Source organism: Manacus candei, unplaced genomic scaffold (genome assembly GCF_025592945.1).
Source record: "Manacus candei isolate 608988 ecotype Guabito, Panama unplaced genomic scaffold, ASM2559294v1 h1tg000050l, whole genome shotgun sequence".
In the NCBI taxonomy this organism is placed as follows: domain Eukaryota; kingdom Metazoa; phylum Chordata; class Aves; order Passeriformes; family Pipridae; genus Manacus; species Manacus candei.
Window position 1 is genome coordinate 8,443,708 of NW_026138098.1, and position 13,740 is coordinate 8,457,447.

Consider the following 13,740-nt stretch of genomic DNA (forward strand, 5'->3'; position numbering starts at 1 on the left):
CAAGGCCTCAAATTCATCCAACATCTGAAACACTGTTTCCAGTTGGAGTCACACAAGTAAAATAATTCTAAGTTTCTTGAGATTTTATCTTCCACAGGAAAGAGGAAAAACCACCTTTTATGACAGCAGGGTACTCTCAAATTTTTCATGAAGAAAAAAGCTGAGTAGATTGAAGGGACAGAAGATACTAGAAGTTAGCATTGGGCACTGGATACTGTAACAGGTGACAGAGAACCTTCTCCCAAGCTCCACAGCATCTCTACTTAGCCTGAAAAAAAGCAACTCATCTGTCTTCCCATAAATCTGTCTCCAGCACATAAAAAGATATTTAAATTTGTGCTTTGTGATACCAAGAAGAAACTCAGAGCAAGGCAAAAAATCAGTGTTCTTCTGGCATATGTGCAGGTGAATAACACTTTATTGGAATCATAAATTAGACTGCAGCACAAGGCATTTTTTTCCAAGCGAGTACAATAGTGAAGTTATTAATCCAAATGCGTCCCTTCTCTATGATAACACCAAAATTATTACAAATATATCTCAAGCATTAATTATTTAAAAGACTAACCATTTGGGGTTAATGCATTTAGTACATACAAGCCAGCAGGGACTGACTACATGACAGTCTCAGGCAGCAAACCAGAGCTGCTGTGAACGTTTGCTTGATCGCTGTGCATTCATTGTGGGGAATTTGCAGTGAGCATTGTGATACACTCATAGAACCAATTCCCTGGAGAGGCAAACAGTGGTAAAAGCAGCAAACTGCATGCTATAAAATAAGTACAATTTTTTACTACAGTAGAAAAATCAGTCCTTCAACATATGTATATTTTTTTTCGACACTGTAAAAGCATAAGGTGGCAAAGCAGCAAAAATGTGTCTGTCTGAACCTTGTTTATCTATCCCTAAAGTTGCTGGAGTCCTCCAGTATCATCTCATCTATTTTATCAACACACAGAAGTATCTGATCACAACAATGACCCTTGCACATAAAGCAGAACTAAAGGCTGGAACAGCCTTTCATTCCTGGATTACACACTGTTGCTGTTACACACTGTTACCACTCAGGTAGCAGGCAGGGCTGCCAAAGGGAAAAGCTACTTTTCTTAAAAACTGGGTAATATTTTGTAAAATACTCATTTGATCTTATTACTTCATGTCTGGACTCTTCTGCCATTTGAAAAGCCATTGTTTATTTAGCTGAGGCATTGATGAGAAGACCTAACATATATAAATGTATGAATGCCCCTAGAAATGTGTCCATAGCTCATTCCTCTTATATTGGCAGGCAACGCAAAGCAGTTTGTACATTGAACAACACACAGACAGAATTTTTGTGTGTATTTAAGCTTCCTATTGTCTAATCATGCAATTCTGCAGCTCAGCTGCTCACCTGCCTCCTGCAAAGGTGCAAAACAGGATCCTGAATGACCTAATAGAAAAGGTTACATAAAACACATATTCAATGCTTTCTATACAAAGTACTCATGAATTCAGCATCAACAGAGAGTTGACAATATAAAAATATACTTTTATATTTTCGTGATGTGTAACCATCAGAGTTTCAAAATCTGTGCTGGATGATGCCATGTCTAAGTTCAGACAGATTTAAAAATAATTCTGTGAAAAAATCAACTGATATCACAGCTGATGAGAATCTCTACTTGATTTGTGGTGAGAAATGTAAAGCTGATAATTTGTAGTATTGAAAATAGAAGTGAATAGTGAAACTATTGTTCATTTTATAAAACGAAGGTACAACTTTCTAGCAGACACTATATTAGAACTTTTTTAAGGTCTCAAGAGCAGAAGCTGAAACACAGAGAATCAAGTGTCCCTTTGTATGGAACAATCAGTTACAAGGAGTATTTCACCTAAGATGGGATGAGATGGGGCAAGTTTAGCATAAAATATGACCGAGGTAGAGCTAACAAGCCAAACATTACAATGTATATTCTTTACCTCTACAGAAGAGCTACAAAAACTCGGTCTAAAGAAAAGAACCCAATAATACCAAAATAAAATTAGTATAGGGTTTTTAAAGCTTTAAGTAAGCAGAATGAAGTTCTTCCAGTTCTTATTTCCACAAGAGATATAACTTGCCCAAGAGACAGTTATGCCATGTAGCTTTACTGGTTAAGCAGTACAGGTGAAAGATTTTACTAAAAAATCATCAGCATTCTATCAACACTCTATTTGATATGGAATCATACAAAAGAAATCCTGAGTTTGTACATACTCAGTTCTTTTATGCCCATAAAATCCTGAAGAAACTGGTCAGGAACAGTCAAAGAAGGAAGCAAAACTAACAGATAAGCACAGGATGATTTGGTGAGATCCATCTGCATTTCAGTTTATAAGTGTTGGAGATTTGAGAAAGAAATGCCACAAAAAATTGTGTAAATTTACCCTTTCATGCACCTGAAGGTCAGAAACAGTGACCAAGTCACAACAACAGCACCTCTAAGAGGCCTAGATGTGAACAACAAGAATATTCTTTCCTATTAAAGGACAATTCTGCACCACATGTACCTCATGGGGAAACAACCATCCCAAGTTGTGAAGACAAATGCCTTAGGCTACAACATTTACAATAATGCTGTGAAGGAAACAGGAGCTACAAGTAATGTTCATCAGCTTGCCTGAACTCCACAGCCATCATTGTTTGCAATTACAGATCCCTTTAAATTTGGAATCATCTGGATTTCCATGTCTGTTTTTTAATATTGGAATCCTGCTATTTTGAGGAAGAACACTAACAATGTCTCAAGAAATTCTGAATAAATTTACTCACCTCAAGGAAGAAGTTGACCAGGTATGGATCTTGTTTCAGCTTTGCACATACTATACAGAGAAACTGAATTTCTTCATTTTCTGTTGGTGTTGCCAGAACTTCACCACACAACCGGATTAATTTCTGTCACATAAAGCAAACAATGAAGACAGAGAGTAAGCTATAGGTTTTCCTAGGAATAGTGGATTGAATTATTTTTCTATACACATACTACAATTATGTATGATTATTGGCTTGAACATTTGCTCTAGATTTAGATTGCCATAAACAAGTTTTCTTTATTATTTATGACATATTGCAGTGGCAGTTCATGGCTCTAATCATCAATACATTAAAAGCAATACTGCACTCGAGCAGTTTCTTTAATTCACTTGACAATGGAAGAATTAAAGATACCAATAGGTACAGCAGAATAAAAGAAACTTGTCATGCAAAAATATAGTTTACTTCAGATCTGAACAGTACCTGCACTGGTCTGTGCACATTTATGTGGGGGAGAAGAGGTTGCCTTATTCTTCCAAGAAGCTTTGTGTAAAAAGCCAGAACTTGCTGTTTCATTCCTGGAGGACACTGAAACAAAACCAGATGAACAATAACAAAAATATAACATATGTGGAGAAAAACAGAGATGCAAATTTCTCACTCAGAATGGCTAATTAAACAGCAATAATATATCCAAGAGTATTTTAAAAATCATCATCTGTTAACACATTACTTTATTGATAATAACAGAGATCAACAAAAAATGTTGCATCTCACTGTTTTTTTCCTTTTCAAATTATTTATACTTTCAGTTAATTGCTCTAGGGTAGACTTCTACCAATCAACATTCCAGATCATTACAGTAATAAGGGGAAATTAACTTGGAATTATTTTGCTACAGGTCAGCTCTCTTTTAGGGTACTGTACCACAAAATCCAGCCACTCACTGAGTCAGTACATACAAATAAAGAATTATAAACTATAAACATTTTAATATCTACAAAAGGTTTTTTAAAATCACAAGCAATTAACCTTACACGGATAAGGCATTTATAAATGCACAGATGTTCCAGGACAAGAGAAAGCTGTTGTTTTTCCTGAGCAGAATATAAATCACAAGCAAATAAAATAAATCACAAATATCTGTGGAACAGATATCATTCTACTGTCCCACATGCACCTCATCACATGAAAGTACTTTCCTACCTCCATGAGATCTGACGGCTTGTGGTCCTTTATGTACCTTTGTTTCTTGCTAAATCCCCCAAAACTCATGCGTTCTACCACGTTAATATATGCTGTTACTCCATAAGTAATTTTAACCCACATAATTTCCCTCCTCTGGTTCACTGCACAGCTGAATGGAGCAGGGGTAGCAACAGCCAGGAATGACAACTGCCCAACCTGACTCTCCTCTCAAAGTAACTACTCCTAGATTTTTAATCCATGTTGAATAGAATGGCAAAATATCTACCATCAGGACACATCTATACAGTAATGTAGTAAGTCTAACTGACTGCTGTGAAATGAAATTATTCTTTTTGCACTAGATCTTTGCAACATCTTGCAAGCACTGAACTGAGTGTTTACTTCAAATATATCAACTCACAAGTGGCAAAGTGTAAAGACAGGCTTTACAAGAATTGCTTGTACAGGAGTATTTGCATGAGTACAAAATGATTTCTCTCAACTCTTAGAAATACACCACTAATTACCGACTTCACGTATGTCACCACTTCATCTTGGTTTCTTAACAAAGTTTATAGTTTACTGAATGAGCTGTATTTCTGAGCAAGTATTTTCAATACAGCAGGTATCTTAGCCTGATTGTAGGACAGGTGGTATAGTAACAGGAATTGCAGATCTCTGGTCCTTTCAGAACACAGAACATTCCAGGCTCAGACTGCTCATATCCTGCGTTGTCTATTTATAAAAAAAATCAAGTGGATTAAAAGCCCATGACAATGTGTAAAAGACTGAGAATGAAACCCTGGAGAGCTCCATTTGTCCTTGGTATAAGATACAACACGCTTCCCTAACTGCATCTGCATCGTGATACAGAAAGTTCCAGCACAAGGACTGCCAAGCTAATTCACCCCATGACCCATCCAACCCCACACACTTTACCTCAGAAGTCTGTCAAGAAAGACAGAAACAAGAATGCACCAAGACCATGAAGGGAACTTCATGTGTACCACACATGTGCCAGGGACTACATTCATACCAAAGACTCAGATGTGAAAACTGTCTGGAGATCAGATTAAACTAATGCTTTCTGACATGGAAGTCTTTCTGAGTAATAACGCACCACACTCAGAAAAATTTATCAAAAATTTGTATCTAACACAGCACTTTTCATCCAAGAATCTCCCAACAAAGGACAGAGAGGGATAATATTGTCTTGTAGAAGCCAGAAAAACTCTAGACTGAACAAAAATGTTTCTCTTAGTTTCACAGTCCATATTATCAGAGTGGCGAGTAACAAATCTCAGGGTTCTGTCTTAGCATCTCTCTGGTTTTCTCACTTTGATCACACTTGTAAAAGACTGTTATTTGTAATATGTTGGAAGCATAAGCAAATAGCTTTTTGCTGGAGTTCAGTGTCCCACACTACCACCTACTGTAGAACTTTTCTATTAATAATAGTTCCTATTACAATTAGGAGCTCACACAAAAGATAATCTGCTCTGCTGAGAAGTACATACGTCAGCTTTTCCTAGTGTGTAGAGAGTCTCCAAAATCTTGTGATGTAGCAAATATTCCATACATGGTCCTGTTTCACCTGATTCCCTCTCATTTTCTTCTTGGACTAGAATATCCAACATCTGTTCCAGGTGAGAAGGAATGTTGGTATCAGTCACAGGAGCTTTGTCATCTGAGCAGAAGAGATGGGCAATTAAGAATTATTAAAATATTGTCCTCACTTTTCTTAAGTTCAGTTCCAAATTTAAGATTTAAAAACATGACCACTCATTTCAAGAATCTTATATACAGTAAGTTTTTACTATGTCCTAAATCAAATTTTCAGAACCATATCTGGAAATGTAAACTGGATTATGCATTGGGCAGATATTTAATCTTGCAATGGGGAAAAGGGGAAATGCCAAAATTCAAAACACGGTCAAAAAGGAAAAATTCTACAGCCAGAAACCAAGTTTTGGGAGGGAAAGGTTCAACTCTCAATCTGCTGGTTAGTATCCACTCTGTCTTGATAACTTCCTCTTTAACTCTCCATGTAGTGTTCTCAAAGCTCTAAATGGCCTTTAACATCAGTTTAATTTGCACCTGATCAGTTCTTTTACAAATTTGAAAACTGTTTTTTTTCTAATGATAACAACAAAGAAAACCCAAACTCCATGCTGTTTATTCTTCACAAGTGTTTAAATTTCTCTTTTATGCTTTCTGCATTGAGATAGAATTATGTCAAACTTTATGAAGGAAAGGATTTATGCCACTGGCAGTGGGAGTTGGTATTAACATGTTGTAGAGCATATCCACAACATGAAGATTTTCCTCTTTTATTTTTTTCAGCAAAATTCTACTTGAACAGCTATCCCACTAGCTAGGGAAATGGCTACTACTTCTTATGCAATAACCTAAAAATAACTGTCACTTGCATGCACATGGCAATGAGACCACACAGGAAAACTGCCATGTCAGAGTGATTTTGGTCTCTGCCACAACCTCCAGTAGCCTGGAGTGTTTTGCTTGAATTTCCTAGGCATAATTCTGCTCCTACTGCAGAGGACAGAAATATATTCACTCAGTGGAAACTTGTTTTTCAAATGACTTGTGACAGTCTGGGAGAGAGGTCAGCTTTTATTCTGCACCACGTCATTGCAGGTATCACTTTTCCCCCACCACCCTGTCCTTTCCACCTTAGGAAACATCACATAGTGTTCCAAAAGACGGGTATTTAGAACCGAGGGTCAAGTTGTAGCTTGTATGAGTAAATGTTGATATAAACAAGATCATCAGTCCAGACACAAACACAGATTCAACAGCTCTTCCAGCAGAAATACACAATTAATACACTTGAGGAAAGCATGGCAACATCCATTTTTAAAACACAGTAGTTTAATAACAAAATAAAAAATTTACAAGTTGCATAATTTGCAAAAAAAAAAAAAAAGGAAAACCCATGAAAAAGTTTAAGAAAAAGCAACTACAGTCATATTTCATCAGAATATGCATTTTTTAGAAGAGCAAAATAACACCTGGAAAAGGTTTAACAAAACGTGTTCTAATCTGCTCACAAATTCACTTTTCAGAGCTATTTTATCAAAATACCTTTCACTGACACAAGACACTAAAGCAAAAAAAACTAATACAGAGCACATGGAATTCATATATGTCTGATAAAATCTATGACCACAAAATAACTTCTATTAAAATCTTGGTAAGAAAAAAAAATCCCTGATGCAAACCAATAAAATGTAAGCAGCAGGGACTAAATTTCTGTAGCTGTCTGTTTAGATTAAACAAAATATGCAAAGACAGAAATTGGGTCAGACATGAAAAGGTACAGTTCTCTATGTGGTACTTAGGAACTCTCCTTCAATCCTTTTTCATGCCTACTTTTTAAGGGGTGGAGGTACACAATACTTTTGATTACTAACTATTATTCTTGGCATTTTGGTAAAAGACATGACTAATTTTAGTATTTCTTAATCTTTTCTTTTTAAAAACACTGAAATTGATAATTTTAGTTTTCACAAAAGAGACAAACTCAAAGTGCTTTTTTTCTTTTACCTGAGGTCTCTATGTAGTAATGGGTGATGGCTTTCCAGTGGTAAACAAAATCTTCTTGTAATGGAAGGGAAGGTGCAAGCTGTGGGGAAAAAAAACAACAAACAAAAACCATTTACAAATGAAATTAACATGTTTCCTCAGAGATTACACTGAATTTTATCTTATACTTGGAACTGAACTGCTGCAGACTAGTGCTACAATTACGTCTCTGGTCTTTTACCTTTAACAAGGCCTACATACATTATTCATGGCTGAGCCCCATGTCATGCTGCCTGGCTTGTGAATATCAGTAATAATCTCTGTGATGTCTCTATGACCAGACAATCTATTTGAAGCAACAAAAGCAATTGCTCATACAGCAAAGCAACACTAGAAACCTATGTTTCTAGTCTAGATCACAGTTTTGTCCTGTAGAAAAAAATCATGTTCTTTTACATCTGCTCTTGATGCCATTTTCCTTTTTTGTACACTCTGTTCTCCTCTCCTCCTCTACTCCCTTAAAAATACCAATTAGTTGCTTCATACAGTTTTTACTGTGCATTTTTTCCTGTTAACCACAAGTTCTTTCAAAAGATCTTTGTTCAGTTTTTGGTGATGGTTTTTTGGTTTTGTGTTTTTTGTTTTGTTTTTTTTCCCCCACAGCAGGCCCATCCCCAGAACTTGACAGGTTGTTTGTTTGTTTTTTTTAAACAAGCACATTTCTTATTTCATTTCTGAGAGAAAAGAAAGTTTCTTCTTTTCTGGAGGAATCTGGGATAGCTGGTTGGGTGTGACCAGCATCCAGGAATAACATGCTGCAAGAATAAAACACAGCCTCCCACTTAGTCACCATCAGCACTGCTCCTTCCCAACTCAGCTGGAGACCTGGTGCCCTGTGGCCCATTACACCATAGGCAGCATGTGAAAAAAGGAGGACCACAACCATTTCCCCTCTCTGTTCTCCAAAGAAAGAGTTGAGGCAAACACTGAATTTGTGACCACAATATAAAATGTTCTGAGCTGGTAAAATCAGCAATTCTGTAGGGAAAACCCCCACCACTTTACAGAATCTCAGAAGGGCTGAGATTGGAAGGGGTCTCTGGAGATATCTCTGGAGTCCCCCTGCTCCAGCATGGTCACCTAGAGCCAACTGCCCAGGACTATGTCCAGATGCCTTTTGAATATATCAAAGAATGGAGATTCCACAACTTCTCCAGGAATCTGTGCCAGGGTTCAGTCAACCTCACAGTGGGAAAGTTTTCTCCCCGAAAAAACTACAGATACCACATTTGAGACTAGTAACTCTGAATTCTTCTGGTGACTCCTTGTAGGGTCTAAAAAGTGCTGAGTTGTCCCTGTTCTTGGGCAAACACATGCACAGGGCCCGGGTGTCTGTATAGTCTTCCCTAGGTAGTGCTGGTCTCTTTGCAAAAGCTCTGGACATTTTCCACGTCAGTCTCTTCTTCGCCTTGAATTTAATGACACTTAAAATTATCTTAGTAAGGCTGTAGAGCCCAGTATATGAACAGCATGCCATGTGAGGTAAGTGGAATGCTAATTGTTAATGGCCCTTTGCACACAGGACTTTGACATGCAAGACTCTGAAAAAGTAGTGGGGCTGGGCAACTATCTCTGCCTGCATCCTGGGTGGAAATGTGCCCTCGAAAATGGCAACTAGGAAATCAAACTGACAGTGCTTATCCTCTCCCTGACAGTGTGCACCCACAAAGTCTTCCACATTTCCATGGTTGGGCACTGGGAGCAGCACTTTAGCACACCATCTACCACAGAAGAAATATCAGGGCAGCACACACTGGACAAAACTAGTTTATTTTACTACGATGTTTATGAGGTTATTGAAATTCAGAAGAATAACTGAGCAAACTGAAGACTGAGCATGTGATTATTTTGTATCATACTTCACATGTCGCACTTGCTGCTGTAAATGTGTATTTCAAGCAATGTAATGATCATTTAGCATCTTTCTGTAAAAAAAATATACCAAAACCTCAACGCTGGCTGACAAATAGCAGAGACAACTTTTGAGGAATAAAGGCCTTTCAGACCACTCTATTTCCAAAGTAACACATGATAGATAATGTTAAAGATTTATCCTTGGCTGATGTGATTTTCCTCTCCACTTCTTCTAGCCTCATCTGCCTTAAGATGAATTAAGTGCTTCTGAGCAGTGCCAGGAAAAGGATTTCACTTCTCAGCACTGTCAATAATTTATCTACTATGGGAGAGAACAGGGGATACAGACACTCTCCCTCCCAACAAATGCCTCCAGGGATTCTTCTCAGAGGTGAAAAAGTAATTCAGGGACAGGTCCTGCCCTTTTAAATTAAAACACTCAGTGATTCCACAGTCTCCTCTAACTGAGGACTGCAAGCCAGACATACCACATAGAGATACCATTAGCAGGTGTGTGCACCTGTAGATGTGTACAGGTATCCTATTGGGAACACATGATCAGCCTTGCCATCAACTGAGATGTAACTCCAGCAGCATTATTCTGAAATAAGTGTTTTACCAATTGAAAAAAAAACACCAAAGGACACACCCAAAAACCCCCACAGACACAAAATCAAGGTAAAGACCAAGACCAAGATACCACCTTACATGTAAACAAAGCCAAGCACTGGAAGGCATTAGAAAAATGTCAGCTCCTAAACACTTGGTTGACATACCCTACCGGGACAGGTAATTCTAGGATGAAGTTGTAGTTTCTATTTTAGGATGAATTATTAGCTAGCAGCTGAGATGAAATACATGTCACAGTCGTCATCATGAATAACCACTCTATTGTATAAGTACTCAGACTTGTCTACAGATTCTGTAGCAAACCAAAATTCATTGTGAAGGCCATTAATTCCTGCTATTTGTCTAATTTGAAGGAATTACCTTAGAAGTACAGTTATTTCTCATCATTTTATTAATCTTAATGTTATTACCTATGTTCTTACTAATTTTGAGCTATTGATTCCTACTCTCAAACTGAAGTTCTCTTCCTTTGGGGAAAAAACCCAACATCTTCAAGACTGCAGTGCAGGTGTTGGTATATCAAATAGCCAAAACTCAGTGAACACCACTAAAAACCAGCCCATTGGAGCAGATACTGATTAGCTCTTCCATCTGGTGCCCAACTCCAGCAGTTTGGTTTCCTAGGAGTGAGCTAGCTAAACTTAACACATGCTGCCTTATCATTCTGGTGACAATATGTAAACAAAGATCAAACCCCACTCCTTCCAGGAAAAGTGTTATTCTCAGGAGAATAACAGATCTTTGACCAGAACTACAGTCTGCTCATTACAAAACCTGTCCAAAATACAATTCCACGTAGTTTTTAAAAGTATATAAAATTTGTGTTTAGGCAGGAAAAAAAGTAACATCAAGGGCAAAGACATTTTGAAATATTCAGTATTTAACAGAAATTCTTTTGTGTATGTATTTTTCATGTAAGCTTTTCAGAAGTGCAATTCAATACTGAAAAGAACAGAAACATCAGAAGCTAGTGATATCTTTTGGACAAGCTCAGTATCAGTATCTTTTGGACAAAAACTAAAGAGAACACTGTATAAAAAAATAACAGGTACTTTCTGGTCAGATGTCACAGTAAAAAAGAAAGCAGAAACTGGGTCAAAGAGAAAGAAAGGGGAAGTGTACACACTGCCCTGAGTGAAACAAGGAAAACTACAGCAGTCACTTGATGTTTTTCTTCAGTCTTACCACTGCACTAGTGTGAATGTCTGGGCTGACAGAAAATGTGTAAAAGGACTAATGTTTGAAGGTTTATTTGATCTTCAACTGATGGATGCACAGAGTTTCTAATGGCCACTGCTTTCACATATAAAATTAAGGCTGCAGATGCTTACAAGCCATGCATTAAATTTTGTCATCATAATTTGTTAAAGCAACACAACATTAAAACATTGAGTAATGTGAGGTCATTACATTAAATAAAGTGGGTTCAAGAAGAATAAATTTTGTTCTGATCAGTTATGCAGCTCATGATTTTGGAGCAATGCCTACACCAAGTGACTCGGTTTCTTTCAAACCTTCAAAATATGAAAAGAAGCTACATAAAATTATGTTAAGCTCCCAGTGTAAGAGATATAGTGAAATAACAGGCTGGTAGAAAGGGGGTCTCAAGAATGTGCAGCAGACACCAAAGTCTTAATTCACTCCCTGGTACCAACAGAGAGATGCAAATATATTTGTCTGACAGCAAACTGCAAAATTCAAAACAACCAAAATAATATTTTTCCTGCTCAAGGTACACAACTCAAAAACCTCCCTTTGAGTTGACTATTAAGATGAAACATCTAAAGCCAAAATCAAATACAAACAAAAACCCTTTGAACAGTGACTGGCCACTTTACAGACAAAATATTTTGTCCAGGGAAAGATGAGTGAAGAGCACAAGATAAGAGAAAAAGAAGTCTAACTTGCTGCTTTGTTACTGTACACTACATTCTGTTGTTACTGAGAATGTAGCGCTCATGGATAGCCCTTTGGGATAAAAGCATATCAGAAATGCATAGCAAACGGAAAACATCTCGAGGACAAGCCATACATAAACTGTCATAGATTCAATAATATTAACCCCATGAAGCAACAGCATTTCTGTTTTGCCCTGAAGTAAGGTAACAGAACAAGGATTGCAGTCCTGTCCACCATTCTTACCAACTCACCCAACCCAATTTAAGGGTGCTCTGTCAGCACAGTAACACAGTAGCGCTTGCTCATCTGGATGCTGCAGAGAAATCCAGAAAGTGAAAAAATACCTAAAATACTGGCAGGGTTGACAGAAGAGGTGACAAAAACTAGAATTCAATTGTAATGAAAATCGTGAATATGATTTCAAACACTTGGGCAACTTAGGTAGAAAAAAAATGAAAGTTTTGGGTTATTCAATGTAGAATCATAGAATCATAGACTGGTTTGGGTAGGAAGGGACCTTAAAGACCATCTAGTTCATATCCCCCTGCCATGGGCAGGGAACCTTCCACTACACCAGGTTGTTTAAAGCCCCATCCAGCCTGGCCTTGAACACCACCATAACCATTCCGGGAAAAAGTCCTGGTATGAAAAGGTCTTAATAAAAAGCAGCTGATCCCTTATGTTTGCCTCAGCACAGTCCTGTCACAAAGGTAGTCAGCTGAAGAGTGATACATTCACAACAAGTAAAAGGCAAATACTGCCATGTCTATCAGAATGTCAACCTTTGGAACTCCTTGTCAAGAGTTCAGAGGGATGGTACACTGAGGGTAAGACAGCAATGATTATCTAACAGCATAGTAATGCACTGTTTAAATGCATCTCTCTAAAGTCTGTAGGCCTGTGGGCCCTGAGGCAGGGCAGGAGCATTATGTAAGTGATGTGCAGGAGAAAGGACAGGGGAGAAGGGCTTCACCAACCATTTTGATTTAAAGTAGTCCCACCCATGACATCTAAGCCCAGGCTCTTCAAGTGTATTGAAGTGTCCAGCTCAGCTGAAAATTGTTCAGCTGCAACTGAATTCCTATGGGAGGCAGGTACCCAAAACCTTCGAGAATTGATATCTTAGTAACGAGTTCCACTGCTGATATTCAGGGTTCAGAGTCCACTTGGGGCTGCACAAGCTACATTTGCTCCACAGTAATAACAGCAATTCTCTAGGTTCTGAAAACAGCAGGCAGCATCAAAGTGGACTTATCTAATATTTGGGATTCACTAGTTTTCATTTTCAGCATAGCAAAGCCAAGCAGCCCACATACTTTCATTACAGACAGAACGAAACCACTTTAAGTCACATACAGCCCCCAAACTGGTGAAAAATTTCTATTTCTCAGTTCAGTCTTGAATTGGTGAGTTAAACTTTCTAGATCCAGTAAGAAACATTCTTAATATCCTCTTGCTTTTGTGAGTCCATGTCTCATTCCCAGTGTGTGGTGCTCAGTATTTGTCACAACTCTGTAAATGCAATTTAGTGCAGTATTTGTTATCAGGAGATCCATCACGTTGGTGGTAGCAGAATGAGGCAATTCCAAAAGGGACACCAGAGTCGAGTAAGGACAAATAGCATGTTGTTCGACTGCACTAACTTGCAAAATGATGGTATCAATCTGTTTCTGTATTTTGTTTTTCTTTTTTTATCAAAAGATTGTCTAGTCCCTACTATTTCTACTTTTCTCCTTTTCCATTTAGCTCATTCGTTTTTCCTATTTTTCTTTTTATGGATCTCAAATAAA

General features: G+C 37.8%; 1 protein-coding gene across 2 annotated transcripts in view; it reads right to left on the reverse strand.

Annotated features, from left to right (window-relative positions):
* The window catches only part of FHIP2A (FHF complex subunit HOOK interacting protein 2A), a 33,742-nt gene that overhangs the window by 18,492 nt on the left and 1,510 nt on the right, over positions 1-13,740 (reverse strand). Inside the window, exons 2-6 of one of the 2 annotated variants that reach the window (XM_051801106.1) lie at positions 7,529-7,607; positions 5,482-5,651; positions 3,260-3,364; positions 2,795-2,917; positions 1,394-1,432 (exon numbers count right to left, since the gene is read on the reverse strand). In XM_051801106.1, the coding sequence (XP_051657066.1) occupies positions 1,394-1,432; positions 2,795-2,917; positions 3,260-3,364; positions 5,482-5,651; positions 7,529-7,607 (516 nt within the window). The remainder of the gene's footprint in view (positions 1-1,393; positions 1,433-2,794; positions 2,918-3,259; positions 3,365-5,481; positions 5,652-7,528; positions 7,608-13,740) is intronic. The other variant, XM_051801107.1, reaches the window with a different exon arrangement.